At 43.2% G+C, this 19,591-nt stretch overlaps 2 protein-coding genes across 2 annotated transcripts in view; one reads left to right on the top strand and one right to left on the bottom strand.

Annotated features, from left to right (window-relative positions):
• Window positions 1–7,128, bottom strand: part of Kmo (kynurenine 3-monooxygenase) — a 31,835-nt gene extending 24,707 nt beyond the window's left edge. Inside the window, exons 1-3 of the mRNA XM_032915088.1 lie at window positions 7,039–7,128; window positions 966–1,035; window positions 533–630 (exon numbers count right to left, since the gene is read on the bottom strand). Of these exons, the coding sequence (XP_032770979.1) occupies window positions 533–630; window positions 966–1,035; window positions 7,039–7,092 (222 nt within the window). The 5' untranslated portion in view covers window positions 7,093–7,128. The remainder of the gene's footprint in view (window positions 1–532; window positions 631–965; window positions 1,036–7,038) is intronic.
• Window positions 7,129–14,170: 7,042 nt separating this feature from the next.
• Fh (fumarate hydratase) overlaps window positions 14,171–19,591 on the top strand; it is a 26,051-nt gene continuing 20,630 nt past the window's right edge. Inside the window, exon 1 of the mRNA XM_032915007.1 lies at window positions 14,171–14,338. Within this exon, the coding sequence (XP_032770898.1) occupies window positions 14,216–14,338 (123 nt within the window). The 5' untranslated portion in view covers window positions 14,171–14,215. The remainder of the gene's footprint in view (window positions 14,339–19,591) is intronic.

Genomic DNA, 19,591 nt, shown 5'->3' with positions numbered 1-19,591 from the left:
GGATAAAATGGATGCTGTGGGATTGTTGAAAAATCATCAAATGTCATCATCTTCACAAAAGAACGTATGAGGGCCAGGGCAGTGGCTTGGTGAGTAGACACGATTGCTGTGTAAGCCTGAGGACCACCCCCGTGGCAAACCTAAGACCCAGGGAAAGATCCTGACCCAAGGAGATAAGAAAAAGCATGGTAGAGTGGATGTCTAACACTTTTAGCATTTGTAGGTACTGACATGGGCGTGGTCGCCCAGCAAAAACATGAACACACAGGGATACATATCACACACATACTCACACACATACAAACATGCACACACATACGAACATGCACACAACAAACATACATATGCACACAAGCACACACACATATGCAAATACATATACACATATACACATACAAACACATATGCACTCACACACTCATGCAAACATGCACATATGCACACACAAATGTACATAGGCACACATACACACACACACACACACACACACACACACACACTTTTTTTAAAGAAAATTGCATCAACAATGTACCTGATCTTCCAGACCAATGGCCTTCAAGGCCTGCCGTCCTCTATAAGAAAGGGCCAAGTTAATGCTTCTTCCACGTGTAAATTTAGCCACTCGAATATCTAAAAACAAGGGAACAGAGTCCATGTCGCACAGACTTTTTATGTCTTGATGCTCCTTGATGCTATGTCTCCTTGATGCTAAGGAGTGGACAAATCCTGGCATTTGAGCAACCACTCAATTCAGAATCAAACTGAAAGCTTCATTAACTCACGGATAGAAAATACCAAGTGCATATTGGTATTCGATTATATTACTACTGAAGTTTTAAAAAACATTCTGATAGCTCTTATATCTTCAATTGCTTTTATCAAAACATCTGTCTTTTACTCAGAAAATCTAAAGAAGTAGATCAAGGAATCAGAAACTTCTCTCTCATTTTCTATTACCAACTTACCTTCCCTAGCTTCGTACACATCAACTTGGAAATTCCTCTTTGCAAGAAAGCACGCATTCAATGCTCCAACCTAGAAATCAAAAATCATCTTTTTCATATCTTCATTTGGTTCTGTACATACACAGATGGAAAACACAATATTTTGTATGGATAGCTATGTTAGTTCATCTGTTCTATTGACTTTGTTGTAGTCACTGCCCAAGAAGAAGAGAGGCAAGGCCAGTCACACTATCTGGGCTTGATTGTGCAAGCCTGTAATCTAGCTGAGGCAGGAAGTTCTTGAGTTCAAGACCTACCTGGGCAATTTAGGAGCAGCCTGTCTCAATATCAAAAGGTGACTGGGAATACTACCCAATAATTCAATTCCCAGTAATGAAAAAGAAAAGAAAACCAAACAATCGGATCAAGTCAACATTAAGTGGTGTTGTTGTAGAAATACGTTTGGCTTTCTTTCTTTTTTTCTTTAAATAGTGATATATCTAACTTGCAAAGAGAAATAATATAAAAATGTGGGCAGTGTGTGTTTGTATGTGTATAATTAAAATTATATATTATATATAAAGTATATATAATTAATTATGTAATAAATAATTATATTTATTAACATATTATGATTATATGATATGGTCATGATAAAAGTATAAATTAAAATGGAAAATATTCATGGCATTGTTGTAGTGGATGAGGAAGAAGAGGTCAGTGGAAGTCACTGAAATATATTGATTAGTTCTTGTATTGAAGGGGACTCATGTCTGCTTATTCGTTAATAATAAACCAGCAGCAGCAACAAAAAGTAACTCTGAGAGACTTCTCCAAATAGAGTCACAATCGTATGTTAAAGACCGAGAATTCCAGTTCTGCGTAACTGAGCCTCTCATGAAGCTAAAATGGAAACACAAACATGTATTCAGCTGTCAGAGCTGGCTCGGGTGCAGGCTTTATGCTCTGAATGCATTTCCTCTGCTCAGCTGCCTTAGAAAGTGCATAATCTGGAAAGACTGTCAGTGTCCTCTTCGGTTGTTAGATGGCAAAGTGACTAAGAAGACAAGAAGATAATGTGGAAATGTAACATGTAAGCCCCTCCACGACTCCCGCAGCTCTGTTAAGGCACAGCTCTCCACAGGGAGAGAGGCCTGGACACAGTTAGGAAACAGTCTCCCATAGGGACGTGGGCGTTGAGGAATGAATGCTGCTGCACGAGTTCCAGATCAAGTCACCAAGGACCTGAAACAGTAAGCAGGTAGCAAATGACAGGTGTGGGATTCATTTTTTGGCATGTTAGCAAGACTGGGTTCTGTGAAGTACTTCAAAAACCCACCAAGACTGTTAGAGAGAGGCAGGCACAAGGCATAGAGTTGAAACGTCTTTGATGAAACCAAGCCCATGTAAAACGTTAAAAGATGGAGGAAGGTTCATGGAAACATCAAAAGTGTCCCTTGGCCTCCTGAACAAAGGAAGAAAGACTTCCACATCCAATCAAAGTCCATACCATGTACTGTTAGGATATCCTCGGAATGGAATGACAGGGAGAAACCTCAGGGCAAAGAGTGGGAAGCAAAATGAGCGGGCATACAGAGGGCCTGGTAGAGGGCCTGGTTAACCTAAACGGGTTCCAAAACCAAACCAAAAGGGAGGAGGGAAGAGGGAGGAGGGAGGAAGGAGGGAGGAGGGAGGAGCTTGGAGTGAGGAGGGAAGAGGGAGGAGGGAGGAGGGAAGAAAGAGGGAGATTAGAAAGGGTGAGGAGAGTGTAAGTAGTATGCATTTCACACTGTGAAACTGTTAAAGAACCAATGTAATGATAAAAAAAACCTACATGAAGAAAAAAGAAAATATGGTACATCTACATAACAGAATTTTATTTAGCTGGAAAACAGTGAAATGATAACACTTATAGGAAAATAGGTAGAGTCAGAGGGGGTTTATCAGGTGGAGTAAGCAGGATCATAAGGATAAACAGCAGGTTTCCTCTCATATGTGAAAGGCAGACTTAAATGGGGGGGAGGAGCTAAAGGAGGAAGGGAACTGTGTGTGGGGAGGAACAGGTCTAAAGGGGGAGGGGACCCAGCAGAGCAATGGGATGTATATGTATGCTATATACATATGCATATAAATATATGTACATTACATAGAAAAGGGAGCTGGGGGGGGCAGCTGGAAAGAGGAAGGGAGGGCACTCGCCCTGTGAAGGAGGAGCAAGAAGGAAGTACAATGAAATACACGTTATAAAAAAAAAATCACAAAAGAAATTCATTTATCTGCAAAACATGATTTAAAATGCCAGTAGAAACTGAATTGAGATTTCTTTTAGTGTTAATAAAACCAGAGCGCTAAGGGAGACTGACAGCAAGTCCTTTACACCTTGGCCTGAGATTGCATGAGTTGTGTGGGTTTTTAATGGGTCAAAAATGTTTCTTTCAGGGAAAGTGGAAGTTCTGAGTGACCCAATTTTGACCTTAGGAACGTCCCGGTGGAGAATAATGTAAAGACCTCGGTGTGAAGGATGCAAAAGAGTTGAGTTCAAACACTCAGGATCTAATCTTAGCCTGGAGGAGGAAACTTAGGAAAGCAGGGTTTCCCGAGCCTCTGTGTGGTGGCCGACATTCCTGTGCCTCTGGGCTCTACTTGCTCCCTCTGCTGAGTTAACACTGGTTTCAGGGTAGAAAGATCTCTGAAAGGTCACGAGCACCAGTAACCCTAGAAACCAATTAGTCAGCAGAAGCAGTGTTTTTGGGGGGGTGTGTGTTTGGAAATTCGCTGTCAGAAACAAAGTTGCAGCAAGGAAAGCTGAGCACCTTCAGGGCATGTGTAGAAAACAACTTAACCGTGAAGGTAGGGTTGTAGTATTGTTCGGGGAGAAAGCTACAGAAAATGGACCCGCTTTTGCACCTTCTAAAATCAGGCAGATTTGCTCCCTTCCATCATTGCTGCTACCCTTGAGTAAGTCATGGACGTACAGCAGCTTTCGAACTGGTCTTGGCTCTCTAATTTCCCTAGACATTCTCCATAAAAAGCCTGAGGATGTTTGCTTGCTTGTTTGTTTTTAGGTAAAGACTTCCTCCAAATCCCCACCCCACCCCCAACCCCCGCCACGCCCGAGCCTTCAAGCATAGCGCAACTTAAAACCATTCTCTTCCCTGATCTTCTAAGCTGCTATAAGCTCTGGCCACGGCTGCTTCCCATCCTGTCGAAGTGGCTGGTCCTATCCCTTCATCAGAGGGCTGTCCTGACAACAAACAGTAACCGCCAAGACCCACTCCTAGCAGGGGGTGTTTGTGTTGTTGCCCTGAAAGCTCCCTGCTGACTCCACTCTCTCAGTTCCTCCTCCTTTGCCCTTCTCTCCTTTATCCATACTTAAACCACGCAGGCGGCATTTTTTACACTCTCATTTTGTCCAACAATTCGATAGGAGAGAGTTAGCGTAAAGGCCGGCCTGAAGCCTGACGTCCACAGCACGCGATGCTCTTCCTGAGTGCTCTGGGTGGCTTGGCTTTGCTGGGACACAGGCTCTTACTGTCTTCCAGGTAAACCTCAACGTTACTTCACTCCGCTGCCCTGCTGAGCCCCTAGCATTACAGATGTGGGCAACCGTAGCTGTTTCTTTAGAATCAGATGGAATAAAGGAGCTGCCGGATCCATTTTGTCTGAGAGCCATACAATTTTAGTATTCTTTGTGGGAGAGTAATACCTGTGTGCACGTTGTGTTTGTGTGTGTGACCTTTTCCTTATCCAATCATCTTCTGGTGGCTAGACAGACAGACTATAACCTAGCCGCTGGGAGTGCTGCAGCAGTGAAAGTGACCATGCTGGTTTCTCTAACAGCGAGCAGACTGGATTATTACAGGTATAAACTGGGAAGTGGTGAAGCCGGATTGTAGAGAGGTTATATTTTTAATTTAATAAAAAGAGCGTCTGGGATGATTTCGATTAATTGGAGTATTTTTGGAAAATTAAAATTCTCTTGAAAATAAGTTTTTTGGGGGTTGGGGATTTAGCTCAGTGGTAGAGCGCTTGCCTAGGAAGCGCAAGGCCCTGGGTTGGTCCCCAGCTCCAAAAAAAAAAACGAAAAAAAAAAAAAAAAAGAAAGAAAATAAGCTTTTTTTTGGGGAGGGAGTACATACATTCGCATTTCTCTTTCTCCCCACAGAGGGAAAATCAATGCCATCTCCCATCTTGCTAGGTCTGAGTGACAGAAGTAAGGGGCCCGCTTACCACCCTGTCATTGGAACAGCCAAGTAATTTGGGTGAGCAAGTAGGTTATTTCCTACCTATCGGAGTAGCTAGTGAGTGTCTAATAGGTTTTAAAAGACTATTGATTTCACGTGTCTTCATCCCTTTCTTCTGATCAGAGAGAGCTGAGTTAGTTTATTAATCATAGTGGGACAAACATTTTTATTGTAATGTCCCGAGACACATTCCTGTTCTAAAAAGGTCATTCTTGGAAGCAAAATAAAGTAAAATTTGTTTTATCTTCTAGGAAATATTGAGCCAAAATGATAAAGAGAATAGACACCTGTGCGTTTAGTGGATATTAAATATAGCTCCTGGAAAGAACAATGTAAAACAAATGCTGCTATCCGTATTTATTGTCATAATAGCTGCTGGTGAAGCAGATGAAGAAAATATGGCGTACACGCACAATGGAGTAGTGTTTAGCCATATAAAAGAATAAAATCCTGTTATTTAAGAACAAGAATGTGTCTTAGGTCATCACAGTAAGAATGAGTGGATTTTGAAGGACATCAGGACAAATGAAATATAAATACATAAGACAAGTACTGCATATTTTCTGTTATGGGGGAAACACACACACACACACTCACCATACACACACACACTCACACACACACACCACACACATACACTCACACACACTCACCATACACACAGACTCATCACACACAGACTCGTCACACATATACACACATTCATCACACACACACCACACACACACTCACTACACACACACACACACACGCACACACACACACTCAACACACACACCACACAACTCACTATACATACACACACTCACCACACACATACCACACACACACCACACACACAACACACACACACACTACACACACACACACAACATACACACCACACACACCACACACCACCACAACACACACACACACACACACCACACACACACACCACACACACACACACACACACACACCACACACATACCACACACACATACACACACACCACACACACACACACATACCACACACACACCACACACACACACCACACACATACATGCACACACCCATCACCACACACACCACACACACACACACACACACACACACACACACACCACACACATACAACTACTCACACACCACACACACACACACACACCACCACACACACACTCCACACACACACACACACACACACACACACACACACACACACACACACACACACACCACACACACACACACACACACACACACACCACACACACACACTACACACCACACACACACACACACTCACCACACACACACACTCACCACACACACACACACACACACTCACCACACACACACACTCACACACACACCACACACACACTCACCACACACACACACACACACTCATCACACACACACACACTCACTACACACACACACACAATCACCATACACACACATACTCAGCACACACATACCACACACACATTCATCACACACTCACACACACACACAAGGGGGGGGAGAGAGAGAGAGAGAGAGAGAGAGAGAGAGAGAGAGAGGAAGAAGATAGAAGACCTAAAAACTTGCAACTGAGGAGATGTGGGAGAAGGAAGCATGTAGAAGGGTAGAGAGACGTGATTAGTACTGGACCTATGCACACATGGAAATATCAGTGATCACCATGCATTAATAACTGTCATAAAGAGCAGTACCATATTTATAGCAAATATATTTAAACATTAAAGGGTTCAACTATTAGGATCACCAATCTACACGCAATGAACAATCATTAGTGAGATAATCATAATAATAAAAATAAAACACGTGAAGAGCGATAAGCGCCTGAACAGTCTTACCAAACCACCACCGATAACAGCCACTCTTTTTCCTTCAGTGTCCGATGATGCCATTGCTGCCGGAATACCTCTGCTCAGGTAGGAACTCTCTGCTCTACATGCTGATGTTTTGTGATCTTTTTATTGCCAGAAGCCCAGAGCCTTTGTGAGCCAGAAGCAAGGTTTGGTCAAAGCTCACTTCCTCTGATAGTGTTTAACTCACTAGAAGCCCAAAGTCCAATCAGCTTGGCTCTTGGAGACAGCTCACTGCGATAACCAAAATTTGAAAAACCCAGACACCTTTTCTTTTTAAATAGCCAGCCTTGGGGCTTTTCTTCTTCTTTTTCTACCGCATGGGTCAGTTTCGTTTTCATTCAAAATATGGGTATGAATGAAACTTGTCTGAGGTTCCGAGCATCTTCCCCTTCTCAGAGAGTGAGAACCTGATTCACAGCTAATTTGACCTGAAAGGTCCTCGTGGGCTTGTTGCCTTTAGCCGTCTCTACTAGGAAACATTTTCTGCTTTCCTAATAGGAGCAGGTTTTGTGTAACGGGCTGACCAGAGTTTCGCTTTGTTTGTTTTTATTGCACAAGACTTTTAGAATCTAGCTTGTGCTTTGCCGTGGGTGAGATGGCGAACAGCCTGTATCTCTACTCCAGGGTGCGGTGTGAGGGTGTCTAATCACTTTTGACACCTCTATTTCATTTGAGGCATAGAGTACTTGGTTTGGAGGCCTATTCCTGAGTTGTGCTTCTTTTCTGGGTCATATCATAATATAAAATAAGAGCATCCAGTGGTAGAGCGCTTGCCTAGCAAGCACAAGGCCCTGGGTTCAGTCCCCAGCTCTGAAAAAAAGAAAAAAAAAAGGGCTGGAGAAATGGCTCAGCGGTTAAGAGCACCCGACTACTCTTCCAGAGGTCCTGAGTTCAATTCCCAGCAACCACATGGTGGCTCACAACCATCTGTAAAGAGATCCGATGCCCTCTTCTGGTGTGTCTGAAGATAGCTACAGTGTACTTATATATAATAAATGAATAAATCTTTAAAAAAAAAATAAGAGCATCAATGAAAATCTATTGGATTTTTCCAATTTCTGTTTTTTTTTTTTGTTTTGTTTTGTTTTTGTTTTTTGTTTTTTTTTGTTTTTTTCGGAGCTGGGGACCGAACCCAGGGCCTTGCGCTCGCTAGGCAAGCGCTCTACCGCTGAGCTAAATCCCCAACCCCGATTTTTCCAATTTCTGATGAGAACACACTGAAAGGAAACACCCCTCGATATCGCCCCCTGGGGGAGGGTATGTTAGAGGTGCTAGAAAACGGCGGGGTCTTTATAGTAGGCTATATATCACCTGGCATGAAGTTAAAGACGTTAGCAAGGGGAAACAGAGAAGGGTAATACTGTGGATTCTGTCTCTTTGGGAGCTGTGGTTTGCTGTGTGGATTACCTGTCCTCTCCAAGCCCCCTGCGTCTTTCTCGTCCTCCTATCTTCTTTTCTCCTTCCCTTGCCCTCTCTCTGTGCTAACTTCTTGCTTTCCCTCTTGGTCTCTTTTTCTCCCTTCCTCTTAGTTCCTGTTCTTTTCAATGTAAATGTTAACAGATTTCACACCCCTTCCCATCCCAATTTTCCTTTCAATTAACTTCAGTATCAATATAAAGAAAATTGTATCTTTTTAGAAGCTTTATAAAGATTAAGGAGTATGGCACATAAAGTGCTCAAGAATAAATGTACAATACAATATTTTCCTGCACAGCACGTGCCTTTCACAGAGCCCAAAGAAGAAACTATCTCGGGCTTTCCAGTAGCCTGCTGCCCCAGGCCTCATTCACGCTAAACAAGCATTCTAGTTACCATAGGCTATTTCTTAAGCCATGTTTTGTTTCGTAACCGACTTCTTCCTCAGCTTTATGCTTCTGAAGATCCATTTGCATTCTGTCCTGTAGTTCTGGCTGGTTAATTTTCACGACCATATTACTATTTTCCCAATGTTACCACTGTTCTGAAACCTTGATGTATTTCTGGTACTTGGTGTGGAGCTTACTATAGTCTTCCCTGGAAGGTTCTGGGCTCCTGACTTTGCCCCTGGTGGGTCAACATTTCTTGTTATCACACTTTGCTCTGGTTAGCTCATGTTTGCTGGATCGGTGGAATCTGTTTTTAAAAGAGATGTGTCTGTAGTATAAAGCTATGTGTGAGGGGGCATGCATGTGTCAGCACAGGTATCTTCAGAGTCCTGAACATGGTGTAGGATCCCCTGGAGCCAGAACACAGGTGGTTGTGAGCCACTGCACAGGTGCCCGGAGACAAACTGGGTCCTTTGCAAGAGCAAATGTGCTCTTAACCACTGAACCATCTCTCCAGCCCCCAACAACTTTTTCTTGGATTTATTGGTTTAAGGGTGTGATGGTTTGTATATGTTTGGCTTAGGGAGTGGCACTATTAGGAGGTGTAGCCTTGTTGGAGTAGGGTGTGGACTTTGAGACCATTCTGCTACTAGCAGCCTTCAGATGAAGATGTAGAACTCTCAGCTCCTCCTGTACCATCCCTGTCTGGATGCTGCCATGCTCCTTCTACCTTGATAATAATGGACTGAACCTCTGAACCTGTAAGCCAGCCCTAATTAAATGTTGTCCTTATAAGAGTTGTCTTGGTCATGGTGTCTGTTCACAGCAGTAAAACCCTAACGAAGACAGAAGGTTTGTCTTTATATTTAATGTTTACTGTGCTAATCTTATGAACATATTCATATTGTTTTTTTTTAATCTTTCAGTATTTCCTCTAATTCACAGGAGGATTTTTATGGTTCTGTCTTACAAATTTTCTATAGAATTTTCCTATATATACAACTTTTTAATGTTATTTCTTACAATCTTCAAAAAAAAAAACAAAAACAAACAAAAAACAAGCAAACAAAAAACCCAACAACAAAACCCAAAGCAAAAACCTCCTCTTCACTATCCAAGCTAAATGGCGTGCTTATACCTTAAGGTCTTTATTGAGAAGATACTAAACTATTATCCTCTCCAGATTTGAACCTTGCTATCAGTTCTGTCAGCTTGGGGGTTGAGTTTTAGAGCAGAAGAGAAAACTGTTAGATTAGGTTTGTACTTGTTTCTTAAATCAGGAAAAAGGTCACATCCCATAAAGAACAGAGTGCAAAGAAATTAGAAACACAAACAAAACCACCAGGCATCAACAAGAACAAAGCAGGTCCCAATTATCACACCAGTCCAGAGTTTAAAGAAATACAACTCTAAGAAAAGTGAAACCATGATTTTTACCTAGAGAGAAGGTTGCATCCTAAAATAAAGATGTACAGTGTCTACTGTTAATGAAAAGACTTTAAATTCATGTTCATTATTGACAACCATGAACTAAGCCAATGTTTCTCACATTTTGGTCACTCCTATTCCACATTCCTTACATGTTTTACCTTTTGATCTTCACTGGCAGACATTTTATTTGGCCAAAATAGAACTTTATGCTGCTGTTACAAGTAGAAAATCACTTTCATTGGTAACTAGAAGGCAAATATATGTTAATAGTTGGGAGATCTTAGACATCATTGTTCTCTTTGCAAAAGGGATCCTGACCCTTCCAGCGGGTCCAGTTATTCAGGGTCCCGAAGAGACTTTCTACCTGTGGGTCAATGGGGGTGAAGAGAAGAAGGAGACCAAGCAAAAGTTCTGTTGTCAAGGTCTCATTTATTGAGAGAAATGTATAGCATTTAAAGCTCTGAGGCAGGAATAGAAGCGGGAATTGAAGCTTAGGGTGGGGGAGTATTGGGAAGTGCCCAAGGATATAAGGTGAATCACTAAACTGCAAGATATCCTCCTTAAACAAAGAGGCAACAGTCTTCCGGGGACATGTTCTTTGAAAAGGTCGAACCCTTCTCAGGAATCTGCTCAGGGACATCTGGTGTTTTGCTCAGGCTGAAACATCCTGTGATTGCTCCCGGGGTCTTCCAGGGGAAAGCGGCCAGGCCCAAATCCAATACGGCTCCCTACTGGATCCTAGTGGGGACTACTTAGTAAGGTTGCTTTCAGTGTTTAATGAATTAATTAATACATTTGAATGACCCACATCTGCAATCCCAGGCCTGGAATCATTAAGTCAACAGGACTGTGAGTTCAAGGCCAGCCTGGGTTACATGGTATTTCAATGAAATAAAAAAGAAAAGAAAAGAAAAATTTCTGGAATATTTTATGTGTGATTGTTAAGAGATATTAATTAACCTACACAAATAAAATTTATCAGGCAGGATTTCAAAAAGTTCAACTGGGGGGTAGGAACTGGAGATATGCTTGAAACAGAAATGAAACAAACAAACAAAAAATAAAATGGTAACTCTAATCAGATGGATGATAACCAAAACTTCTACGGGTACCGATATTAAAAGGACAAACAGCAACATCAATAGACATCCTTGGGCCCTGGAGACGCTCAACAGGTAAACGCGCTTGCCACTAGGCCTGAAACCTTCTTCATTCCCTGCATCCACGTACTATAAGGAGAGAACCACTTCCCGCAAAGTGTTCTGAGTATGTGTACTCTGGCAGAAAAACCCAAACCAAAATCACAACAAAAAGGGCAAATTATTTTTTAAATGCATGAAACAGAATACTATTAAGTTAAAAAGATCATAGCTATTTCTTTTTATTAAAGACCATTCCCAGGACAGAATTCAATTGCAGCAGTAGGCTTTAAAATAACTTTTTTTTTTTTTTGAGACAGGGTCTCATTTTGTAGCCCTGGTTCTCCTGGAGCTGACCGTGTAGACCTGTACTAGCCTTTAAGGCACAGAAATCTACATGCCTGTGCCTCCCTGGTGTGCAGACTGAGGGGGTGCACCATCATGCCAGGCCTGAAATGAAGTTGTAAAACAATTGTTTGTGTGTTAGTGACTGAAGCAACATATAAGGGTGGACTGGAGGGACACATTTGAAGAAAAATAAGCGCCCCTGGGAAGGGGCAGAAGAATGTGGCACTCAAGTTTACAAATGTATCTTTTATTTCATTAAAAATATGGAACAAATACAATGTTTGTTCCTAGGAAACGACAATAAACGATGTCTGCGTTATTTTGTGGTAGGAGAGTAAAGAATGGAAAAAGAGACTCAAGATTACATGTTAGGTAGACTAATGGCCGAAGAAGGTCCTACGTCTCACAAACACAGAGCAAGGGTAGAGGTTTCATTAACATATCAAAGCCGTATCCGTGGCTCCTCCCAGCACTTCTCACCCCTACCCCTCCCCTAAATTCATCCTACTCAGGGGCTGGGCTTCATTCTGCACCACCCCCATGTAAGTCAGCCATTTTGGCTATGTCGGTCTCTTTTCCTATTGGCCTGGCTGCCCTTCTTTGTCAGTATCTCCTCTCTTGCCCCCAGCCCTCACACTTTCCTGTCATGGTCTGCTTTAGTCTGGTCTCTTCCCTCTGTCTGTTCTTTCCCTTGTATCTACCATAAACATCCTCTCCTGACTTTAGGAGAAGTCTCATCCTCCTTTAGTTTCAGAACCTGGAACCCAGGAGTTCCCCATACAACCCCACCCCCACCCCCACCCCCCACAGTCACTACTGCAGGCTACGTGTAACAAAACAAATAGAGTATGTGCGTGATTATCACGTGAATGGTCTATAAAGAGCCTTGGGCGTCTTGAAAAAACGGGCTACGGGCTTAGAGACCTGTCCCAGCTCTGAAGTCCACTCCCACTTTTGGGAGAATCTTTTTCTTTTACTAAACAGGGTGTATTTCTATCAACAGTTATGTGTCGTGTGCCCCTGCTCCAGTTCTTGTTCTGGAACACGGACCTGACATGCCTATAAATAAATTTCTCTCAAACTAGACCCCCCCCCACACACACTGTGGGTGCCCTTTAATACAAAAGTGCAAACATTTAGGGTAGAAGGTAAATTGCTTTATACGATTATACTTTAACTTACTGCTTTGTCTTTTTTCCCCTTAACCTAACTTCATTAGTTGAGAGAGGGAAGAACTAGATACTGAGGTCTGAAAAACCAGTACCGGTTTAGTTGAGCATTTTGACTTAGTCCCTCATTCTTATTTTATTTCATTTGTGTTATTTTGAGACAGGGTGTCCTGTATCCCACGCTGACTTCAAACTCTCTGTGTAGCCAAGATGGCCCTGAACTGTTCTTTCTATCTCTACTTCTCAAATATGAAGATTGCAGGTCAACAGAACATTTGTGGTAGGCTCGCTATGGAGCCCAGGCTGTCCGTGAATTCAACACGGTGGCTTCTAGAGCGCTGAGGTTATATGTTGGGGCTACTCCTTTCCTGAAGACCTTTTTCTCTTTAACTGTCCTCTGATTCTGTAACAGAAAACTACAAGAAGTGACACAATGTTATATCAGGTACTCTTTTTCCATTGGCATCATTTTAATTAATGTTTTTCTTAGCCAGTAACCACAAAGAAAATCGGAGACAGAAAAAAAAATCCCAAAATTGTGGACACATTGTAAATATTATCAGAGGACAGGTTAAAAGACAGAGGAAAGGGCTGGGGAGATGGCTCAGCGGTTAAGAGCACTGACTGCTCTCCCACAGGACCTGAGTTCAATTCTCAGCAACCACATGGTGGCTCAAAACCATCAGTAATGGGATTCAATGCCCTCTTCTGGTGTGTCTGAGGACAGCTACAGTGTACTCATATATATATAAATAATTCTTAAAAAAAAAAAAAGACGTGAAATGTGACTCCAAAATGACAAAAGCGTTGTAGGACAATTAATAACTACTTCCTTGTCTAAAATTCGTGACACTTTCTAAAACACCTAGGAAGATAGTATTTGACAAAAATGCATTCATATGGATACACATCATGGGTGGTTGCAGGATTAAATAGTAACTTGATAACATGTTCTTTCTACAGGCATCTTTAGCTAGTAATCCTGCCTCCGAGCAGCCACATTTAAAATATTGCAGAAAGACCTGCCCTCCCGCCTAATATCTTTTCCCATGATTCCTTCCTCACTATTTTCCAGTGAACCTGGGACTTCAAACTGCCGTACCACTGGCCCAGGGAAGGAAATCCGCCCCATCAGTTATTATTGGCCAGCCATGGTTAGTCCGGTCCTACATACTCAGGACGAGTTGTTTGATTGGATAAAAGCGTGGCCGAGCGCTGACGTTAGGGGGCGTGGCTTGGGCTCAGCTTTCCATCCACGTACAGCAGCACCATGAACCGCGCATTCTGTCTCCTCGCTCGATCGCGTCGCTTCCCGAGGGTCCCCTCCGCCGGTGCTGTATTGTCAGGGGAAGCGGCCACCCTCCCGCGGTGTGCTCCGAACGTCGTGCGAATGGTGAGCGGGCATCTCGGGCCGGGCCTCCCCGCGGTGACCTTCATGTCAGTGTGCCCTGGGTGTCCCCGCGGGCCGCGCCCGGGCTCAGCGCCGGCAGGCATGCGCTCCTTCCGCCCTGGACGCTGCCTCCAGCCCGGTGTGTTGGAGCTCCGGGCAGCTCAGGGGCGACGCGCTCCTGCTAGGGAGCATGGGTGTTAGGGCAGACCTACCCAGTATCTGAGCTTGTAGAGGCCCTTGGTCCAGGACACCTTCTCTGGGAGAGTGCACGTACTGAGTATGGGGACTGGGGGATGATGCCAGGATGCAGGGGTAGCGGAGGCAGAGGAGTGCCTAGGGAAAGAGGAAGCCCCTTCCTTGCCCAGATATCAAGCCCTGCTGGCCGGACACAGACAGCGTTCTCCCGTAGGCTAGGGTACCTACCTCTAGTTTCGGATTCTTGGTCCACCAGAGTGCACTTAACCTGCTTTCAGGCCCTCGCTGTGAATGAAGCCGGTGCGGTGTGTCTTCTGAACGGAAAGGCTTTACTTATTGACTTATTTACTTGACTGTTTTGCTTGTGAAGTTACTTGTGTTCCCTCTCACAACTTATGTAAAACTCTGAAATCCGTAAATGTGGACATAGCAACGTAAGTACTCTGAAGCATGCCTGAGCAGATTGCATAGGACCGAGCAATAGCCCTAATCAAGATTGTTGTATTCAGAAAGACAGCTAAAGGAACTTACGGGGCCAAGTCCAAGGTATGACATGCTTCATTAAGCCCCTCCACTGTTTAGGGCTCTTTAGAAATTATTAAATGTGAGTGTGTATTGTTAGGAGAAGTTTTGAGAAGTGAATAGTTAGGAAGACCACCCCGAGGAGGTGTAGCATGCCTTTCCGAAGTGCGAGCTGTGATTTCAGATCCCACTGCCTCCTTTCAGGCCTTGCCCAGTTTCTACATGGAAAATTGAGATAATTACAGAGGTCAGCAAGGTAGAACTCGGGAAAACACTGTGTAGTACTGTGCTTATTAAATATCCCCCCTCTAGTGTTCTTAGAAGGGCCAAGACATTCTTTTGGATTTCTAGAAACTTGAATGACATCTCTCTATACTGTCTTGGAGCATTTCAGTGTCTGTGTCAGGTGGTTCACACCCACCTGTAACGCTTTAGGGGACCTGTAACACACTCTTTTTTTTTTTTTTTTCTTTTTTCTTATTTTGGAGCTGGGGACCGAACCCAGGGCCTTGCGCTTGCTAGGCAAGCGCTCTACCACTGAGCTAAATCCCCAACCCCCTGTAACACACTCTTAATAGCCTTGACACATGTGCTCACTCGCCTACACACACACACACACACACACACACACACACACACACAAACACACACAAACATAAATCTTGAAAAGAAGTTATAAAGTCCAGGCTGCTTAAATCTCCTGTAACTTTGCTCTGGTGATTTTTTTTTTTTTTTTTTTTGGTTCTTTTTTTCGGAGCTGGGGACCGAACCCAGGGCCTTGCGCTTCCTTGGCAAGCGCTCTACCACTGAGCTAAATCCCCAACCCCGCTCTGGTGATTTTTAATGCATTCTAAAATCTCTTTAAAAAAGACCGTGTTTCTTTTTGTTTTAAAGCTTGTTTAGGGGAACAGGAAAGTGGAGCGAACCCATCAAGGCAAATGTGAAAATAGCAGTTTCCTGCTGAGGGTTATAAATAATGTCAGAAAATAGAATCAGGATACCTTTCTTTTTCCATGGCTCCAAGGACATTTCTTGCCCTTTAACCCCCCTTGTAATTTCCAGCAAACCTGTTGATTTTGTTAAAGGTTGTTCTCTAGTATTGAGAAATTCACATGACCCTGGAAGCCATGTGATTTACAAGGACACTTCAGAGTTTACCTGAAGTGTCACGTGGGGTTATGACGCATTGATGACGTCTTCTCTGCTTGGGGCCCTGTAAATAAGATGGACCATGTATGCTTAGAGTTCAGAGACCGTTGGCAAGGATTGAATACACAAGGAGCTGTGGAGATGCCTCAGGGTCAGAGTCCCTGCTCTATGACTTAGGGAAGGAAGGTTTGATGCACGGTTCCAGGGTGCAGTATCAATGGTAGGGCAGGCATAGCAGCAGGAGCTTGAGGTAACCGGACACACTGGGTGTGCGATCAGGAAGCAGAGAGCGCATCATTAACACTCAGATTGCTTTATAATATAACTACATTTTCCCCCCTTCCCTTGTCTCCTTCCCATATACCAATCCCTGTCACGGACCACGCAGACGGAGGACACCGCAGGAGAAGCAGGGCTCTGGTACTCAGGAAGGCACAGGTTTGGCGCAATGACAGACAGACACAACACACTCAGGGAGGTTTGAATCTGCTGCGTTTTTCCTGAAATCTGCTTTGTGGTTATATACAATGCTTGAACAGGAGCTAATTTTTTTGACCCCTTGGCAGGGTACACTCAAATAATAACCAAGAAAGAGTTTAACAGTTTACATGAAGTTCAGAACAGAAAGCAAGACAGGAAATAAATTTTCCTGAGAATCAGACTGGTGCCAGACGGTGGTCATAAACCTCATTTACCTCAATCTCTAAATATCATCTCTCGGATAACAACAGGACAGCCGGCTGTAAGGAATCTTTAGTCTTTACTCCCTCTTAGCCAAAATTCATGTAATTGTCTTTTTAAAGATAGCATAGTTCCTTTTGATAATAGGCAAGCACGGGGACGTGACCTGGCTAAACATTCTTTAAAATCTAAGGAATAATATAGTGCTCTCTTTCCATCAATATTAACCCATCTGTCACCTTCTTCATCCTGTGTCCCTGTGTCGGGCAATGGCTCCGCAGTGGTCCTGTATCTACTCATGCTGTTTCTACCTAAAGGAGCGGCCCATCACCTCCCTCTAATTAAATGATGTTTTCTTCCATGTAACTACTTGATAGGAATTCCTAAATGTTTGGGTTTTTTATAATTGACGGGACTTTCCCCTCTAATAGCTAGCGCCTTAATTCTTTCACTATCTAGAGGGTCTGGATTTTCCACAGTTAATTCTTCCTGTTGTAACTTGTTGATCACATCTCTTAGAGTTTCATTCTGATTCTACTTAATCTTTGCTAGTGCTTTCAAAAGAGGCATGGCCCATAAAGACCAAATCGGGTCTCGATGTTCCTGTTAGTAGAAAAAGAAACAAAAGAGCCAATATGGATCGTACCGATTCAAATCACCTAGGCAGAAAGTAGAGGAAGAAGTGGCCAAGTGTCTCCGGGAGACCAAGTTCTGAGGAACACATATCTCTGGCCTGCTGACCATGATTGTTTCATGTCAGACAGGCTCCACGGGAGCTGGCGTAGCAAATCCCTTTGCTCTAAGTTAAAATCATGGCTTCTTTTTCTTAGTGGTTAGTGTGTGTGTGTCTTAGTGAATTCTCCGTTGTGATAAAACAACATGACCAAGGCAACTTATAAAAGGAAGGGCTTAATTTGGAAGCAGAGAGAGCAAACTCAAAGTATTAATAGCCTTTAAGCTCTCCAGTGACATACTTCCTCGGAAAGGCCACACCTCCTGAACCTTCCCAAACAGGACCATTATCTGGGGACCAAATATCCTGAGACTATGGGGAACATCTTGTTCAAACGACCACAGTATATAAATGCCTATATATACAAGTGACACAGTATAATATTGCTTATGTATGCAGATTTCAGAACTGAATACTTGGTGTTGGACATCCAGGTTAGCACACATAGGATGCTGCCACCAACACAATGGTGGTGCCCACAGTTTAGATGTCTTCCCATCTCAGTTATTCTAATCTAGATGACCCATCATGGGCAGGTCCAGAGGCTTGTCTAATTGGTGATCAATCCTGTTAAGGTGTCAGTTACCATAATACCTGTGGTTGGTTAAAGGCAAGAAATAGAGTTTTGGGGGTTGGGGATTTAGCTCAGTGGTAGAGCGCTTGCCTAGCAACCGCAAGGCCCTGGGTTCGGTCCTCAGCTCCGGAAAAAAAAAAAAAAAAGAAAAAAAAAAAAGAAATAGAGTTTTGGAACTTTGTCCTACACCGAGATGCTATAGTATTTGTTTTTGTTTTACATTGGGTATGTTTTTAATGATAAAGACAGGATGCTTTTGAAGTGACTGCCAAGATTGTGACTTTAGCTACAGTTTTCTGCACCTTAATTTTAAAATGTGGGTATGAAAATCCTAGATTTATCTCCATCTTTACTGCTCTAGATTAGTGGTGCTGTGGCCAGGACCCACAGTTTCCCATCGTGCTGTGCACTTGCTCAGCCATTGAGTTTCCCCTCCAAGGAGTTAAACTCCATTTGGAATTTTTTTTTTTTTTTTTTTAAGATTTAGAGCTGAAGCAGATGACTAAAAGGAATCATGTCAAGTAATTTTTTTTTTTTTTTAATTCTAAACACTACAGGAACTTGCTCGGAAGATAAATCATTGATATTTAGTGATGGAAGTTTAGTAATTTTGAACACAGGAGGGGACCATGAAAATTTGAAACCTGAAACCTAATTTTATAAAGTGCAGATGGAAGCTGTGTTCTCTTGGAGCCAGCATCCTGGTTCTCTGTAGGAAGGTCAGCAAGACAAGAAGGCCAGCGTTGTTTGCTGTTTGAGCTAAAGCGTCATTTAACATAAGGGTGCTTTTTCAGGGTATCTGAGGTGAAGGCTGTGACAGATTGCTTACTTGTCCCTCTCACACATGAAAGCCCAGCTGTTGGTTTGTTTATAGGGTGGGAAACACGTTGGTGAATGGTAGTGGCCCTGTGATGGAATTCTGGGAGAAAATCCTTATTACACTTACTTTATAGGGCCAGGTGTCACTCGGGGACTTGGGGCTGCCTGGAAACGGCTGTCTATTCCTTCAGGACGTGAGGATAAAAAAGAGCCTGCACAGAGACTGACACACCAGAGTGTCAGCCCAGCCCCTCTCCCTTGTTGATTGGGTGATTTGCTGGTAGTTTAATCTTTTAGTATCTCTTTCATGTTGGACTCCTGAGGGCTTTGTAAGATCAAATGAGGCAATGTATAAAAAGTAATTTATAAATACACACACACGGGTTGGGGATTTAGCTCAGTGGTAGAGCGCTTGCCTAGCAAGCGCAAGGCCCTGGGTTCGGTCCCCAGCTCCGAAAAAGAAAAGAAAAGAAAAAGACACACACACACACACACACACACACACACACACACACATCACATATATGCTGCTTCCTCCTGTCCACCTGTCCAAGGTCAGTTCCTATACATCTATATGCTTAGG

The sequence above is a fragment of the Rattus rattus genome, chromosome 10 (genome assembly GCF_011064425.1).
Source record: "Rattus rattus isolate New Zealand chromosome 10, Rrattus_CSIRO_v1, whole genome shotgun sequence".
Taxonomy (NCBI): Eukaryota; Metazoa; Chordata; class Mammalia; order Rodentia; family Muridae; genus Rattus; species Rattus rattus.
Note: the sequence above shows the minus strand (reverse complement) of the source record. Positions and strands in the feature narration are given on the sequence as shown.